The sequence below is a fragment of the Maniola jurtina genome, chromosome 11 (genome assembly GCF_905333055.1).
Source record: "Maniola jurtina chromosome 11, ilManJurt1.1, whole genome shotgun sequence".
Taxonomy (NCBI): Eukaryota; Metazoa; Arthropoda; class Insecta; order Lepidoptera; family Nymphalidae; genus Maniola; species Maniola jurtina.
Genome location: NC_060039.1, coordinates 8,642,238 through 8,661,791, shown reverse-complemented (window position 1 = coordinate 8,661,791; position 19,554 = coordinate 8,642,238). Strand labels below are relative to the sequence as shown.

Sequence of the window (19,554 nt, the reverse complement as noted above, 5' to 3'; positions counted from 1 at the left end):
AGCGTATTGCGCAATTAGAAAGATAGAGAGCCAGGCAAAAACTCTATAAGTATATTAAAAGTGAGTATAAATAGTATCATAAATATTATACTCTACCAGTCAGGGAGCCCATTTGTTCCCCCGTATACAGCTTTATGGCGCAAAGCTTCTTATCTCAGTTTCCAGTCCACCGGAATCCTTGCTATAACCTTAATAAGTAATGTTCTAAAGAACTATTTAGGCAGTAGACTCTTAATAGAATGGTAGAATACATTGCAAAAAACCACAGAGGTTTGACCCACAATGCATACGTCTGCGCTTTACTAATTTAGCTACTTATCGTAAAAAATACAGATGAACAATATTACTTCATTTTAACCCTATCAACATGTTTTAACGTACCCTATCAACACGTAAAACAAATAACAGAAAATAAATAGAAAAAAAAAACAATAAAAAAAGCAATATTAAAATACCTACAGCTGAAGAATTGTAAAAATCTTAATTTATATCTATTATTAATGTGAATATTCGTATTATGTTTTAAATATTTCTGATATCGACTGTGAACTGGCAACCGGTACTATCTTAATTTTGACAATTTTACAGGATGAAGGAAAAACTTATTTCCCTCCACTGTAAAGAAAATAATATGTTTTAGTTCCCGGAAAATATAGTCGTAGCGCGAGGGGATGGAAAAGTAGAGGAACGGGCGGGGGATGGGGGTGGATGTAAACACAAAGGTTGTGCAAAGCCGGCAGTCACGTGGCGCGTTCGCCGGGGGCGCATCACTCTTAAGGGTGATATCGCTGCAAGGAGCAAACAATAACACTATTTAAAACACCATGAAACAAGTGGAAGTGTTCTATATCAAACTAAGTATATAAAAACAAAACAAGTTCCTTCAAGTGCATAAAATCCTTAAGAGTGATGTCCTCCGGATGCACCTGTTTATTAAAGTATGTATTTAAAAAATAACTGATCATATACTGATAATATAACATCACAGAATACATATTAAATTGTATTGAATTCACCAACCATTCTAAAGAATATCAGTATGAAACATATCAAATTAAAATTAGCATATCTAGCACATATTATGATAGGGTAAATTTAATTAGGGAAAATCATATTTTATTAGTGGTAAATATTACCTGTTCATGTGTCACTCATGAATATGCAACTTTGGTGAGTTTGTTATAAAAATGAAATTGAATGTAAATGTTCAGCACCGTGCAAGATTCTCTTTCAAATGCATGTTTTTGGCAACTCTGTACCTACTGTGGCGCATTCTTTTGCACCGAATGCATGTTCAGGTTAAAGAAGAATTTATTTCTCTCCAAGAATACAAATGCATGTTTACTAATGTAATGAATGTACCTACTTATCTACAAAAACCTCTTATCGAACAAATAGTTAATTTTGCATGTACTAAAAGTATTTTCAATTTTCATTTTGTCTATTGATACATTTTCCCAGACGTTTTAATTCTTTAGTATCTACTATTGAAGTACAAGTGTTAATTAAAAATTTATAACACCCCCGACAAGTGAAGGTTACAGTAACTAAAAAATCGGTTCCTTCGTTTAGGAGCTTCGATGCCACAGACTGATACACAGATACATACGTCAAACTTATAACACCCCTCTTTTTGGGTCAGGGGTTAAAAATGTCTTTACTTTTAATTTGTACCTAATTACCATTTACGTATTCTAATAAATAAATACTTAGTCAGGTTCAGGCTAGCTGTAAATTTTCACATTGCAAAACATAAAAAAATATCAACTAACTTTCAGTAGGCCATAATTTAATGATTAAGTTGTTTCTGTATAAAAAAAACTTGATGTAAAATTATTATATTGGTGCTCAAATATACATTGTTTTAATTAAATTATTTGCGACTTGTAAAATTAACACTAGATATTGATTTTCAGAGAACCACAAAGGTAAAGTAGGTTTAATACGATATTACTTATAGGTAGGTACCACTGATGAATGAAAATCAAAAGCAAACATTTTACTTTAAATTAATGTTGCCTACCTAAACACTAATATAGTATTTTTTTTTGTATCGCTTGATATACTTATTTTGATGTGTACTATATTTATATTTAAAAACGTAGATTTTTTTCTTTTACACTTGACATCCCACTTGATACGATAGCAAAAAAATTCTGAGAACCTCCCTTTTTGAATATGTAACCTACGTAAACCGGACCGTTAATTATTAAGAATCGACTAACAGCTTTTTCATAAAAATCAGCTCAATAGTTTAGGCGTTGTGGTCGAAAATTCGTAAATACAAACCTACATACACGTACATAGTCTGCTAAAATTCGTTTTGGTTCTGCCGTAGTCGGGTAAAAATGAGTGTTTGAGATTTTATCCGGCTTGCAACTAAGTGGTTTGCTTGTTTGAGCTAGTCATTAAAAATGAAAAACATAATAAAATGTAATACAACAGTATAGATGGTAATCAGTACAAAAAGCTTTCAACGGCCCCACGCTAAGCATCCGAAACTAATTGAATAAAATCGCCCCTGATAACGTCCGGACCAGCATACGTCAAGAGTTGTTTATGTCGGCAGAAACTTAATAGAGTTATTAAATTTGGCTTTAATTTATTCAATTTGGAGCGAGTTAGCGAGGAAACAATGGCTGCGGGGCGGGGCTCGGTGCGGCCCGCCCGCCCTGCCGCACACCTGTACACGTATTTAGCATAGACTAGGGCTTGCAGCTATCCTGTAGTCTAGGCTACGTCCTGGTACTTAAGATGGCCTAGTTAAACTTATCATTTTGAACTAAATGAGTGACTCTATGATAATCATACAAAATATGCTATTAAGTATCTCTTTTCGAATTTATAATCAGGGTTCTTATAAGATATGAGCGTAGATAGAAAGCGTACCTAACTTTATGTATTATTAGCTGGTTATGATATAATTCGATTTACACATAATTAAATAGTATATACTAGTAAATACATATTAAATAACAACCATTTTGGTATGTCCTGGTATTTAAATCTTCCTGTCCTGCGTTTGAATATTTTAAAGTGGTAACCCTTATTGACGTAATTCCGCTTTCACTCGTACACAGATACTCGCTAGCCAACATTTAAGTACTTACCTGTATGTGGTTGTGGTTGTATGTTGCATTACATGTTTGTTATTTAAGCTACGAGTATATCGTGTGCATATTTGTACTCCAAAAAATTTATGGAAATACATATTTTAAGGTTGCTAACCATGGACCTCTTAAAAAGATCAGAATTACTTTGCGGGTGATGGAGAAAGCTATGCTTGGAGTTTTTCTACGTGATCAAATTTGAAATTAGAGGATCCGTAGGATAACCAGAGTAAGCAGGGTGCGAAACTGAAATGGCAATGACTGGGGCACATAGTTCGAAAAACCGATAGACGTTGGGGTCCAAAGGTGCTAGAATGGCAACCCCGGACCGGAAAGCACAGCGTTGAAAGACTGACGAGATGGACAGACGACAGCGAACGAGTCCCAGGGAGCCACTGTATTCAGGCGGCGCAAGACCGTGATGTGTTACTTTACTACCCTACAAGAGACCTATGTCTACTGTCTAGTACTGGTCCTCCAATGGTTATGATGATGAATAAATACTAATGTGTTCTTTCGAACAGTTTGGTATTTTGATCCAGGCTTGTTACTTGAATTTGCAAGTTCAATTCTCGAATAAAACAGTAAAATTTTAAATTCCTTAAGTATCTGCTGAAATCGTATCGCAAATAAAATCGCTTGAGTCCCCGAGGAGTGATCGGTTGGCAAATAATCTAATCTGTTGCGGTATGATGAAATTTTTGAATTTTGTTTTGTTTTTTGTATAAGGCTAGCCTCTAACAACTAGCATAAAGATTCTGTTAAGTTCTCAATAAAGATTTTTAAAGTCGGACACTCGGTTTTTTTACAAATTAGTCCCATGCAGTAGTTTCACAGCTCGCGAGTAGTAGGTAAATACATAATAATATGTCATTAGAAATTAAATAACGGAAGAGGAAATATTACGTAAGTATATTCAGTACGAATTGAACTGATCAGAATGATATGTGAATCAGTGCTTAGACAAGTGTAAATTAAAAATTTATAACACCCCCGACGCTCCAAAGTATTTGAGTTTTCCAAACATCATTTTCAAATAAATAATTATGTATTTAGGCAACGTCCATCTTGACAGCTTGACATTTGTCTATTGACATAATATTATGAACCTAATGGTTATCTAACCTTCTTTCCTACAAGAAAACTAGAAAAGAGCTGATAACTCTTAAACGGCTGAACCAATTTTTTTAGATTATAGCTAAGAACACTCTCGATCAAGCCACCTTTCAAACAAAAAAAACTAAATTAAAATCGGTTCATTCGTTTAGGCGCTACGATGCCACAGACAGATACACAGATACACAGATACACACGTCAAACTTATAACACCCCTCTTTTTGGCTCGGGGGTTAAAAATGTATGCAAAGACGAGCGTTCTCAATTTAAAATAGGAGTCCAGCAAACTCATTAGAATCAGTCTGACAGATCGATCTGAAAAAATCAGAACCGGAACATTTCAGAATGCTTGTGTGTGTAAATAATTCTATCCAGCATACGTGGGACTGCAATTACTTACATGGCATAGCATTATTGTAAATTGAATCTTTGAAAAGAGCAACCACCGAAATTTTTACTGGTCCTTCTCAGCAAAGGCATTCTGAACCAGTGATAGATGCATGTGACGATTCCAAAGTACTCTAGTACTACTTGTAAAAGTTTATTTGGAAAAAAATTCTTAGAGGCTTTCTTTCAGAATGGCGTATAATTTTACAATAGAAATACTGTTTTGGTTGCACAATGCACAGTTTGAATGCAGTTTCTGAATTCAGATTTTTGTCAGCTTAATTAAGTATTTATTGTTTTTTTATGGCTTAACACACAGAGGATTTTTGTAGACCCCTCTACTCAAATGTAATATGGTGCTACGTAATTACTTAAAAAAATCTCAAAGATGATGGAAAATTCTCATTTGTTAATTAAAAACCACAAAAATTTAGCTAATAGAGAACCAGAATTACCATGTCCTGTCAGTCCTGTCTCTACAAACAAATATAGTATAATAAGCTACTTTTACTTGATGGTTCCTAGCTGACTCGCTCCAGCTTTATTTGGGTGATATTCTCAAAATCCTTTCTTCGTAGTGGTCAACATTATGTAGAAAACCTACATGCAAAATTTTAAGTCTTAGATCCAGGAGTTTGAACTACTATACGTTGATACGTCAGTCAGTCTCTCTATTTTTTAACCGACTTCAAAAAGAAGGAGGTTCTCAATTCGTCGGAATCTTTTTTTTTAGTTTAGGTAAACTTGAATTGAGTTTTATTTCAAGTGTATCGTGATTTTTATTGCATCGTGAGCGGAACCGTTCGAGCCGCGTCCCCAAGGAGCGATCTGTTGGCAAACACCGCGATCCGTCGCTGAATTGCTACGGTCACGTATCTAGTGTGGTATTTGTGATAGAAAAATAAACTTTAGACCTTTCTCTAACAGATTCACTGTATAATGCTATTTAATACTCATTATTATTAAAATAAATCGGAAAATGTATACGGCGTGGAACAAACGAATGTGATGTGGAGAAAAATTACATTATTAATAATATTGAATATATGTACATCATAGAACATAATCTTTTGTTTTTAAAAATTAGAATAAAATTCAAACATTTTTTAAAAAATGCCGGGAATCGGATTAATTAAAACTGTAAAAGGTATTTTATTGAACCAATCTATAGAGTCTGTGATAAGGATTTAAACAAAATCTACATCTCCAAGAAACATTTTACTCGTATCTTACAATTAAAAAGCTCTAAGTCACGTCATTTTATTTATTTTTTGAAAGTGAAAAACCGTTTTCTTAGGACAGCACAATAAGAGTAGGTACCTACCTACTTAAATATAAAAAAATATTTTGGTTATAATTTTGTCTTTTTCTCCCTTGTCGTATTTCCTCATTTCATTAGTCCCTTATATTAAGGTACTATACCTACTTATTTGTTAATTTTTCTACATCTGACGCTCTGATGGTCGTCTCTAGGTAGAGTACCTATCCTGGTACTCTACCCGGCTACTGGAATTGAGGATTTTGTAAATATTTTAATGAACCTTTGTGAATACTGTGAGAATAAAATTGAATAATAACTAGATTATCATTTACACCACATACCTACTTTTTTGTTACTATTTGTAGACATAAAGCTCCATAATTTAATTGACCTGTCAATTTAAATTATAAAGTTAATGATGAATATTAAAGAGGGTGTATTATAACTTCAGATTCAATAAACTGCTTCTGAGTTTCGGCTGAGTTCACAATTTTCTATATTAAATCCGTGGAGCATTTGAGAGCGGGTGGGTTGCCATGATACCTTAGAGAAGTTAATAAGTCATAAATAGAAGCGAGACAGAGAAAGGTAAAATGGGATTGACGTACGGTAAAGAGAGATGGTTGCAACCCCCTGTTAGAGGTGGTAGAATGCAATCGTGTGGAAAAAGGTGCTTCTGCAAAAGTCGTGAGGTGTCCACCAGACAGGTGATTATTTCTATTACATTACTGTTATTTAATCTAAGTTAGAGGGTACAGCTACTCGTATCTTAACATTTTTCCATATTTTTTTTGCTTCAAATTGGTAAATCCTATTTTAAAATTAGGTTTAAATATTTGGTGCAGCACTGAGACTGATTTACAAGTAGCATATAGGTAAAGGACCCTATTATGGACTACCTACTAATTTAAGATATATTTTTTTTTACCTAATTGGTCAAAATCCTTAATGTTTTTGAAAATGGACAGTAGGTACCTATATTTTACTTTATTATTGCAAATTAAGTGTGATTTCTTATTACATTCTTTGACGAATTCCATAGGCGTAATTTCCATGTTTACAGCATAGAAAATCGAAATTTTTATCCGTATTGGTTTACGGCAGTTTCATAACCTCTTTTTAACATACTTAACTTAATTTGCTTTAGCTTAATTTGCTATAATCCGCTGAAACAATCAAATCTGTGTGGTGCAACATGCAGCATGCGACATGCATCGCCCGCCGTTCTTTGCTAAATATGCAGGAAAAACTAGCCACCACGCAATCAATACTCACCACAATAGATTTGTCTGTTATTTATAACAAATTAAGCTTGTCGTATATCATGGACTTCCACAAAGTAACGCCTGCTTCTATAAACCAGCTTTTTGACACTAGAAAATGCTTTAAAATCTGGGCCACTAATTAATTTACTGTTGGCGTTTCTATTTTTTATCTTTGCATCAGTGTTCATAATATTTTTGGGTAAAGCAACAAGGAATGCCAACATCCCTTAGCTGTAAAGTGGTAACGTTGAAAGGCGATAAGTGCTGAGTGCGCTTTTTCAAAGTGGTCGAACGCTGCTAAGTACCGTTCGATGCCACTTTTCCTGCGGCGAAAGGAGGCCTCTTTACATGTATAAATATATCGTGGCACGCTAAATGTTTCTAACGTTTAAAAAAGTTTAATGGATTTTTAACTTAATTGCATAGTCGGTATAGAAAGCTATTAAAATAATACTTAGTCATCATCTAGAAATATCACTACCCATATTATAAATGCGAAATTGGGTTGGTTTGTTGGTTTTTTCTTCAATCACGCCACAACGAAGCAATGGATCGACATGGAACCCTTATAGGATCACTTTGTTGTCTGTCTGTCTGTCCGTCCGTCCGTCCGTCGTGTCTGTCAAAAAACCTATAGGGTATTTCCCGTTGACCTAGAATCATGAAATTTGGCCATAAATTGAAAGTAGGTAGGTCTTATAGTACAAGTAGAGAAATAAATTTATGATTACAGTATTAAAAAAAAATTAAAATGTGTTTAAATTTTCAAAGTAACTAGGTATACCAAGTGGGATATCGTATGAAAGGGCTTTACCTGTACATTCTAAAACGTATTTTTATGCATAATAGTTTTTGGTTTATCGTGCAAAATGTCAAAAAAAAATACTCGAGTACGGAACCCTCGGTGCGCGAGTCCAACTCGCACTTGGCCGGTTTTTTTGCATGGATTAAGTTATAGACCTGAAGAGTGATATAAGCTACTTTTATTCCGGAAAATCAACGGGTTCCTATGAAATTAAAAAATATCTAAATCCACACGGATGAAGTCGAAGGCATCACCTAGTCACACTAATATTATAAAGGAGAAAGTTTGTATGTGTGTGTGTGTGTGTGTGTGTGTGTGTATGTTTGTTACTCCTTCACGCAAAAACTACTGGACGGATTGGGCTGAAATTTAGAATGGAGATAGATTATACCCTGGATTAGCACATAGGTTACTTTTTATCCCGGAAAATCAAAGAGTTCCCCCGGGAATTTTAAAAAACCTACATCCACGCGAACGAAGTCGCGGGTATCAGCTAGTTCTAAATAATTTTGTATGTGCTAATAAACGAAGAACTTACTTTCTTTGAAGACCAAAATGACAAAGACTTGAACGTATTTTTTCACATTTAATTAATTTTTGTGTTGCCATACTTGTGTATTAAGTAATAAGTTAAGCTGATTCCTACATAGTTCCGTGATACTCCACCTACTAGTGTATTCAAATTTCTGTTTCTTATTATTTTGTAGGAAACGAACAATGGATCTGGAATTGGTTAAGGTTATATCGAATACCGATCGATTATAAAATATTAGTACGGACAAAATCACAAGCACAGCATTTAACTAGATTGCGTTTTACCCCTCGCTGACGTTTCAACTTATAAAAGAATGCATTAATCAGGCCAGAGAGGGTTGCCGCAGTTTGTCAAGCAAAGTTAGCGTGAAGATATTTATGTATGACTAGCTTTAGTTCGCGGTCTCGTACATGTTTCCATCATCATCATCATCATCATCATCATCATCATCATCATAATCTATATCATGCTACTGAACACGGGACTCCTCCAGTATGAGAAGAATTCAGGTCAAGTCAGCTATCCTAGGTCAAAAGTGACTTTGAAGACCAAAGTCTTCGAACAATGCGTATTGTGCGTATTGCCAGTGATGACATACTTCCAGGATATACCTAGAAAGAACCAAAAGCTTAATTGGCCATAATCCGCCAAACCAAATAAATCTGTATGGTGCAACATGCAGCATGCGAAATGCACCGCCCGCCCTCCCACTGATAAACATGTAGGAAAAGCCAGCCACCAAGCAAGCCATAGGCACCACCACCACGCAGCACCACACAAATCGCAAAAACAACTCGACGCACAATTAGGTAGGTATTTATTACAATTAAACAATTACTTCTTTGCAATTAGGCATTGTAAGGTCTACATCTCCTGAGGATGCTCCGGTATCGGGGCGAAACGTGCGTCGAGTGGTTTTGGGATTTATATGGTGCTGCGTGGTGGTGATGCGGATGGCTTGCTTGGTGGCTGATTTTTCCTGCATGTTTATCAGTGGGAGGGCGGGCGGTGCATGTCGCATGCTGTATGTTGCACCGTAAAGATTTCTTTGGTTTGGCGGATTATAGCAAATTAAGCTTTTAGTTCCTTGTAGGTATATCATGGACTTCGGCAAAATAACGCCTGCTTTTATACTACATACTTCTAGGGATCCGAGTCTAACCACAGAAATCTTAATTACAACTTGTTATTAAGATTTCTGTGTGTCTACTATGGGCCTCATAAGAATGCTCATAGTCACTAAACGGGCGATAGAGAGAGTTAGAATTATGCTTGGATTTATCTCCGTGATCAAATTAGAAGCATTAAGATAATCTCAGAATCAAAATCTCTTCCACTGACTATTTAGTTAAATTTAAAGAGGATCCATTACAGTTGCAATATAACGGTACTCTTTGAGAGTATGGAAATTAGGTATATGTATGTTGAAAAGTAAACTCGGTTGGGCGGATATTCGATTCAGTCCGGTACTTTATAAATCATAATAAACTGCAATATAAATCTTTATGTGATTCATACTACAGTGCAAGGAGCTACGAATGTCTGATAAAATCAGGGAAATATTATGAATTTAATACAGTTTGTAGAATGCCTTCAGTAATATTATTTTAAGAGAAATCTACTGATTTCTTTGTCTGTCTTTGTGTGTGCGTGTGATTAACGGTCTCACCACAAAGAATTTAAAGAAGAATTAAACGCGTATTTATTTCAAACCTGTTAGATTTTCTATGCAAAAACGTGGGAAGTATTTAGTCGTAATAATAGTAAAGTATGGTCTCTTTCAGTTGAAACGAATAAGGAACAAAGTTATAATCATTATTTTAGGAATTCCTTTCAATTTTGAATTCTGATTCTAGTTTCGAATGGCGCATATAATTTTTGTAAGGCCTCTTTCGCACGAGAACTTTTTTAACGTCCGTTAAAAAAGCGTTCAAATAGAACAAATGCATTCCCAAATATCTGTTCACACGCCAACGCTTTTTTAACGCGCACTTTGTATTTTCAGGGCAACACCGGGTTTTAATGCAACGCTTTTTTGTGAATTAGGTCTTAGAGTGTTTTAAAATACATCGAAAAGTAGCCAATAAAAAGGTTTGTGTGCAAAAATGAATCTCCCTTTTTATATCGCCATATCCATTATGATGGCGATATGATTATAGGTAAAATATTACACAGATTCCCGATCGTTGGACCGGGGAAACTTCATTTGCGAAATCCTCTAGCCGTGAAATGAAGTCAGGCCGATTCTGGCGGAGTCAGCAAACGGTCGCGGGGTCGTTCATCTACTCTCAGCATAAATTTATTTCTTTTAAACGATTCTTTTTTGATATAACATCCTTTTTCTTTTCACTGTTCCATTTCATTATTCACTAGTTGATGACCGCGATTTTGTTCTCGTGTATATAGGTTTTTAAAAATCCCGTGGGAACTCATTGATTTTTCGTGATAAAATGTTGCTTATATCAGTTTCTGGGACGCAAGCGACCTCTGTACTAAATTTCGTATAAATCGGTTAAGAATCCCATGAGGACACTTTAATTTTCCGGTATAAAAGTAGCCTATGTCCGTCCCCGGGATGTAAGCTAACTCTGCATCTTTCATCAAAATCGGCCAAACCGTTGAGCCGTGAAAAGCTAGCAGACAGACAGATAAACAGACAGACAAATACACTTCCGCATTTATAATATTAAGTAAGTAAAGTAAGAATGGATAATGGTTTTACTAACGGGGATTCCTCTTTGTTGGTATTCAGATATTTTGTGCTTGGAATATGGGCTCACTAAAGTATTTGAGAGTTCTCCATAATAATGTTCTTATATGTTGTGAAGTCTGTCATTCTGCAGTGACATCCTTTTCATTCTGAGAGGAGACTCATTCTCGGTAATGAGACGGCGATGGACTGAGATGATGTTGAATATCTTCCAAAAACCGAATCGTGGATTTTTTTACCAATATTCTTATATGTGTACAAAAGTGTCTACAGAATTATTATTTTTACTCGAAAACTGACTGACATAGTTAGTGGTTTCAGGGTAAAGTTGGATGACTAAATAGCTTTTTGGTTTAAATACAAATACAGTACTTACTCATGATAAAATGAATTTAAACGAAACTAGTTTAAACGAAATCAGGTGAAACAATACGACAGAAGCTTAGGTAAATGCGCTGAACTAGATAGGATAGCAGTTAATTTGGAATATTTTATTCTCATGAGATTGGTTCGTAATTTTCATTTTCTTGATTCTTGCAAATTTTTTGTTGAAAATTATTGTCTGTAAGCATGGTTTGAGTCAACTAGTTTCTCGTTCCTGATTATTAGGCTTTTTTTAAAATGTCTGTCTGGAGTACAACACTAATAGAGATGAGACCGCCTTTGCTTATTTATTTATCTATTTGTTAATTTTCTTTTGAATGCAATGTTCTGTGTAGCAATAAAGAATTTATCTGTCTATCTAGATTTTAAATAAGACTTATTTGTAATGTAATTAATGTTGTATTTATATGTTTGTTTCACTCCTAGTACATTTTTCATCGACGCAGTTTTTTTTGCTTATTTATTGAATTTCGCTATACTGTGAGTGGATTCAAACATGGATTAACTAGTGTAAATATAATAGTAGTCTAAAATGAGGATTTTTGGCTGTATTCAAATAAAGTAAGCTTTGTATTTAGTGTCTGCGTTCCTTGCAAATCCGAGTGGAAACATTGATGGGGTCGATACCAACTCTATGTACTTTTGGACCTCCTGAAAATTTTCTGAAATGTTACAAAACCCCGCCCCTTTTACAGTGAAGGCTGTTATTGGAGGATGTACGTCTAGTTCCGTAGCAATATCGACCAATGGGGGTTGAGGCTACGCGCAGCCGTAGATCTACGGTAAAGCGGCGCGGGGTGCTACGCGATCGACAGAAGCTACGACGGTCCTGCTACGCCTAGGAACAGAAAAAATGTAAGTAAATTCATTTATTTAACTAATTATGAAGCAAAATATATATTTTAACATACATTTCATTTTTGTCGCGCTTTTTGTACGATTTTCTATGGTGTCAGCATAGTTATATAGATCGTACACCTACATATATATGCATAGATATATACAGGTAGCTATAGTATGAATGTCTTTGATTATGTAACAATTTTTTGCTATACCTATTTCCTTTCAGTGAGATATTTTACCAAACGAATTCTATATTATAACTATTAACTATAGAACCATGTAAAAGTTGGTTAGAGGACATAATTTACAGTATCTACTAAAAATATTGAAAGACATAATTAGGCCTTTTTTGCTTATACCTAATGATAAGATGAATTTTCAATTCGAATCATTATCACTCACAGAATTTCGGTTCAAGCCTCCGATTTTTTCTATTAGGTAAAGAGGCACCATGCCTTCAAGCTCCTGCATATTTGTGAAAAAAGTTTGAAATTTAGCGATACGGAATCTTTAAACTAATATTTCTAACTTAATGTTTATACCGTTAAATTAAAATAATGAATTCTTTCTTTCAATAGCTTAACTGTCAGGGAATAGACTAAACCTGCAGACTCACTATTCGCTAAAATGTATTGTCGTAGCAAAATCACTATAAATTCAGTTAATTACAGCAACTGATATTGTAGCAATGTGATAATAACAACTTTCGCAGTAGACCTTCTGTTTCAAAGGTCATAAAAACTAAAAAAAACGAAATATCTACTCTATCAAACCCAACCCCTTACCTACTGTATATACCCACTCTAGAATTACCTTTACGATTAATTGAAGAAAAACGAGAATACACCGTCCACGTCATCCATATACTTGTACTTTAATTTATAAATGCGGAAGTTTGTATGTTTGTCTATCACCTAGTTTTTCACGGACCCTCCGTTTAACCGATTTTGACAAAATTTGGCACAGAGATCTTTAATAGAGATAGGTATAAGTGATTTCCTGTCCGCTTATTAACTTTTTATTTTTACTATTTCTAATTTTTGGAACAAATTAATGATACTTTAAAAACAATGGTAACAAAATAATAATTTGTAACGTGTTTTGCAGGTGTTAGCATAGTGTGAGTGGGATTACATGAGGAAGATCGGCATTCCGCAATGCAGGGGCTCCAAGCCGCGAAAGAGAAGGCCTCTGGCCTCTTCGCTAACAAACCCCTTCTGCTTAGGTAAGTTAACATAACTAGAAAGCTAGTCCTTGACTGCAGTCACAAATGGTGGTAAGTGATGATCTACCTAGTCTAAGATGGAAGCCGGCTAACCCAGAAGGGGTAGGGCAGTTTTTATTAAACCCACACCCCTTTGGTTTAGAAACCTATAAGGGGCATGGGCCCTATAAAATTGCCATACCTCTTCCAAGTTAGCCCGCATCCATCTTAGACTGCACCATCACTTACCATCAGTTGTGATTGCAGTTAAGGGCTAACTTGTAATGGATTAAAATAACCATCGTATAAGTTGTCAATGTTTTTACTAAGTAAGATATTCTTTTATTTTTGTTTCTAACAAAACACGTAAGGAATACAAGTAAGATTGGCAAAAATTGGAAATAAAGCAATTTATAGGTTGGAGGAAAGCAAGTCGATCATCAATAATATTGACAGCGGATAATACTCGTTGCAATAGAAATAAAAATCACGGCGAAATCACGAACTTGTCGAAGGTGAATACTTTCTAGTGCAGGGTTAGCACTTTAGTTTTAATATTTTTTTACTAGAGGATGCCCGTGATTCGTTCGCGGGGATTTAGGTTTAGAAAGATCCCGTAGGAACTGTTTGATTTTCCAAGATAAAAAGTTGCCTATGTCAATTACAGGGACGCAAGCTACTTCGGTACCTTTCATATAAATCGATTAAGCGGATGGGTCTTTAGGAATCCCGTGGGAACTCTTTGATTTTCTGGGATAAAAAGTAGGCTATGTCCGTCCCCGGGATATAAGCTAACTCTGTACCAAATTTTTTCAGAATCAGTTAAACTGTTGGGCCGTGAAAAGCTAGCAGACAGACAGACACACTTTCGCATTTATAAAATTAGTATGAATAAACTTTATCACACTAATATTATAAAGACGAAGGTTTGTGTGTGTGTATGTTTGTTACTCCATCACGCAAAAACTACTGGACGAATTGGGCTGAAATTTAGAATGGAGATAGATTATACCCTGGATTAGCATATAGACTACTTTTTATCTCGGAAAATCAAGGAGTTCCCACGGGATTTATAAAAACCTACATCCACGCGAACGAAGTCGCGGGCATCAGCTAGTTACAAATAATCGAAAAAAATCAACCACTCAGACTTTGCCGCTAAAATTAAATTTGACAAACTAATTGGTGTATACTTTATCAAGAGGAAGTTAAAATCAGTTCAGATTTAATGGATTTATGATGTAACATCACCGAAAAAAAGTGTATCGAATGGATAACCTCCTTTTATTTTGAAACCAGCTAACGAAATCGACAATTATTATCTGAAAACGCCAAATAGTCGGTACCCAATGGAGTGAACGTCACAAATAATGCGATTATTCGGATCGCAGCCCTAGCCGCCAGCGACTGCTTTGCGCTGATAACAAACAGACAGATCCGGATTTGTGTCGTCATGCGGACCGTGAGCTGCTGTTTGTAGCCGCTACGATTTGGTGCACAAGTCTTCCTTTACGGAAAAAATAAATCAAACAATGTACTGACTCTTTTTTCTATTTTTAGGGTTCCGTACCTCAAAAGGAAAAACGGAACCCTTATAGAACCACTTTGATGTCTGTCTGTATGTCTGTGTATCGTATCTGCCAAGAAAACCTATAGGGTACTTCCTATTGACCTAGAATTATGAAATTTGGTAGGTAGTTAGGTCTTATAGCACAAGTAAAGAAAAAATCTGAAAACCGTGAATTTGTGGTTACATCACAAAAAAAAAATAATAGGTATGTGTTTCAATTTTTAAAGTAAGATAAGTATACCAAGTGGGGTATCATATAAAAGGCATTACCTGTACATTCTGAAAGAGGTATTTATTTGTTTTTATACATATAGTTTCCATTTATCGTACAAAATGTCGGAAAAAATACCCGAGTACGGAACCCTCGGTGCGCGAGTCTCACTTGCACTTGGCCGGTTTTTAAATATGAACTGTGCTTTGTTGCACTAAAGCTGTATACTACTGCTTCTACAACTTCTATGTTGATTATATTAACATTAGGTTATTTCCCGCGACTTCATCTCCTTCGCACCTTTGCTTGGTGTAGCAAAATATTAGATACATTGTGCGTCGAGTTTTAATTTACTTTGAGCCTAAAAATAACCTGAAAGTTGTGGTAAAGATGAAGAAGTATTTTTAAAAAATCATTTAGGTAAATCACTACCCATATTATAAATGCAAAAGTGTGTTTGTCTGTTGATCCTTCAATCACGCCACAACGGAGCAACGGTTGGACGTAATTTTTGAATGGATTTATAGTTAAAGATCTGGAAAGTGACATTACTTTTTATCCCGGAAAATCAAAGGATTCCCATAGGATTTTAAAAAACTAAATCCACGTGGACAAAGTTGCGGACATCAGCTAGTTAGCTAGTCATTTATAAATTGAATATCTGGACGTATAAAGTGTGTGTAAAGAATCCTAGAAGAATGTGTGTGAGGTATTTAGTTACGTTTAACTTGATGAAGAAAAATTACTTTTTGAAAGTGCTGACTGCCGTAACCATAGCGGCATCTCAGCCCCTATGACCATAACAATTCAATTCAACCAGACAGGACTCTATTTGTTTCAGCACGAGACTTCCCTAACGTTTTAAGCTCATAAAATGCGTTGCGAGAGAAAGGGTAGCTGGTTCATTATTTAGTCCGTTTAAATCACTAAGTCCTTAAAAGACATTAGTAGGCTTTGTACCGTTATCGCAGTACACAAAAGAGATTTTCGACGAGCTGACAGGGGGAGCTTCCCGTCAATTATGAGACTTAATAATATCATAGTATACATATAACATGCTATCGAGGATTATGCGCTCGATGCAAACGAATTGCCAATTCATTTAAATTATTATCTGCTGCGCTATCAATCTTCTTCAATATTTTGCAGCTAATGATGTTATGAATATAATACAAATAAATAAATGGCTTTTTTATTTATTTACCCATATTATGAATGCGTTTGTTATTTGGTTTATTGGTTTGTCCTTCAATCACGTTGCAACGGAGCAATGGATCGACGTGATTCTTTGGATGGACCGTAAAGTTAACCTGGAGAGTGACATAAGCTTCTTACTTTTTATCTCTGAAAATTATAGAGTTTCCACGGGGTTTTTAAAAACTCAAGTACACGCGGATGAAGTCACGGGTATCAGCTAGCTGTTATGAATATTAGGTATAGGTTATCACCGGTATCCAAATATATAAAAATAAATCTATACTAATAAATAAAATTGGAGTGTCTGTCTGTAATTTCGAAATAACTACCTCATATTAAGCTCATATGGTTATTTGAACGATACCAACACTGAATCACACGTTTTTAAAATTTTTGTCTGTCTGTCTGTCTGTTTGAAAAGGCTAATCTTCGGAACGGCTGGACCGATTTTGACGGGGTTTTCACAGACAAGTAGAGGATTGATCAGGGAGTAACATAGGCTACTTTTTTAACCGACTTTCAAAAAGGGAGTTGTGTTTTTCTGCCTATGTACACCGAAATCTCCGAGATTTCTGAACCGGTTTGCGTCATTTCTTTTTTAATCGATAGAGGAACTTTGCGACATTGTTTCATAAAAAATTTGGAGTCCAACTCCTCAATCCTGATGCTGCAGGGGATCTGACCAATCCACGCGGGCGAAGCTGCGGGCATCAGCTAGTAGTAAATAAATGTTTTTGTAACATTATCTAGACTAAAGTACGTCCACGACTACTTTGCGTTTTTTGAAAATACCGCGGGAACTCTTTGATTTTGTAGGATAAAAAATATTTAATTCAGGGCATTAGCCATCTCCATCCTATATTTCAGGAAAGTCGAAAAAATGATTGTGGCGTCAAGCAGTAACAAACATCAAAACTTTCCCATTCATAACATAACTAGATTATACTTGCAACTAGGTATAGGTTTTTTTATTCCCTATGTTAAGTCAGCGTGTAAGCTATCTCCCATTCCAAATTCAAGCCAGATCCACCTAATGGATCTTATGGATGGAATGGTGTTTGCGTGAAAGAGTAATAAAACTACACAGTGAAATGTGATATTAGAGTTAGGGTTTAATTAGGTATCTAATCAAAAATTTTTCATGGACTTTTAACCGCTGTAAATAATAGGTATTCAATACACTATTAAATCGTACATTAAATAAAATCATACTTTCGTTCTTTCAAAGGTCAAAATCAATATGTGTACCGGATTCATGGAATTACAAAATATGCAATTAAACAGCCAATCATATAATAGTAATATTTATCATCATCTCAGCGATTAATCACGTAAAATCCATTTTTGTCCCGGGTGTTAGGGTAGACAGCTAAACGTATACAGCACTCACGCTAATTGTTTCCGCCATTTGAATATTGCCGACGACAATTACTGGATTGGTCCATAGCCTCTAGGCAGCTGCATGAGCCCCCAAATTAATTGCTCTCTGCCACTTTGTTTTATTTCGTCCTACACAAAACCTATGGCGTCTTACCTATTAACAATTGATTTTTGTGAATCAAAGTTAACTTTCGACAAAATTGAAGATTTTCTTTGTCTTTAGAATAATAGATTTATTTCTACACAATGCGTACTTATGCGTTGAATGTGATTAAATGTCTTAATCACTTAATTGGTAAAGGACTGAGGATGCTCCGGTGTCGGAGGGAACCGTACTTTGAGTCCATAACTAATGCCTGCTTCTATCCAAAATAATAATAATAATATGTAATTAGTCGTCATTTGAATAACCTAGTTCCTCACTATTTCATTTCCTCTCATATTGTCGTAGTTAAAGTATCGCATCATGTCCTAAATCCTACATTGCTACTTTAGCATAATAGCATAATAGGTGCAGGCTCTGTTACTTATTTGATGTTTAGTAGGTATAACGTTTTTTGACTTTTTCGAAACAAAAAAATTCCTCGTTCAAAACTACTCTAACATTTGATCGTTCCGATAGCACGAAATCGCACTTTTTCTAGGAAAGGCCTCTATAATGTCAGGATCGACCAAAAATATAATTGCAACCATCAGATTCATGTTAAAATTAATTTGAATTTAAAAAATGATTCAAGATTAATAATTTCTTTATTCATGTGAGTTTAATTATATGATAGATAGAGATATAATATTGCATATCTAATATCTATCTAATATATGTATATGAACGGTTCTATTCATACTTATTTCCCGTTTCATTCACGTTTCCCTTTGACTGGCAGTCGGTGTTACATTTCTGATCGGTGTAGTGTCAGCCTGTAGGCTTGATTAAATTTAATGAGCAGTCCTTTTGTGGTCCCGTTGCGGTGCGGATGGCCAATTAGACACGGCTGGCGAACTGGTTTGCTAATAACTGTTAAAAGGATGTTTTAGTACAACGGAGTGGCCAACATGGATGAAAATTCAACCATTCACTAATCCCTGAAGAATATCTATTGAATAGTATATTTAAAGTGAGAATCCATTTTACTAATATATTTGAGAAGCTCCGAATTCCTAAGAGATCTTTCAGTAATAAGCCGTTAAATTACTGATGCAGATTCATTGCTTAATAATTTCAGTTCAGCATTTACTCCTATATTTTTGTGTTAACTTCAAGATTTTTACTTTTAATTCTATTTAAAGATTTAATTTTATTTCTATTTTTGGGTAGATCTATATAACAACATGTTAAACATAATAATCGTTAAATCTAACTTGTGCTTAAGCGTAAAACGGGGAAAAAATGCTACTGCCAGTGACCGTACTATGAATAATTCAAAACAATCTTAAGTTACACTACCTACGAGCCTACGACAGAAAAGCTACAGTAAAAAAATAAACGAAAATAAATATCAATTATTATAGTAGCGAGAGAAAAAAAAATTGAAGTAGGTACGTTTAAAAATACGCTACATTTTAAAGTAAAGATAAC

At 35.1% G+C, this 19,554-nt stretch overlaps 1 protein-coding gene across 4 annotated transcripts in view; it reads left to right on the top strand.

Moving 5' to 3' along the window:
• The first annotated feature begins 752 nt into the window (after positions 1-752).
• The window catches only part of LOC123869806 (vesicular glutamate transporter 1), a 72,010-nt gene continuing 53,208 nt past the window's right edge, over positions 753-19,554 (top strand). Inside the window, exons 1-4 of one of the 4 annotated variants that reach the window (XM_045912850.1) lie at positions 753-938; positions 1,124-1,170; positions 12,269-12,428; positions 13,524-13,641. In XM_045912850.1, the coding sequence (XP_045768806.1) occupies positions 13,574-13,641 (68 nt within the window). In that variant the 5' untranslated portion in view covers positions 753-938; positions 1,124-1,170; positions 12,269-12,428; positions 13,524-13,573. Of the gene's footprint in view, positions 1,171-12,185; positions 12,429-13,523; positions 13,642-19,554 lie in introns of those variants that run through there. The other 3 variants (XM_045912849.1, XM_045912848.1, XM_045912851.1) reach the window with 3 other exon arrangements.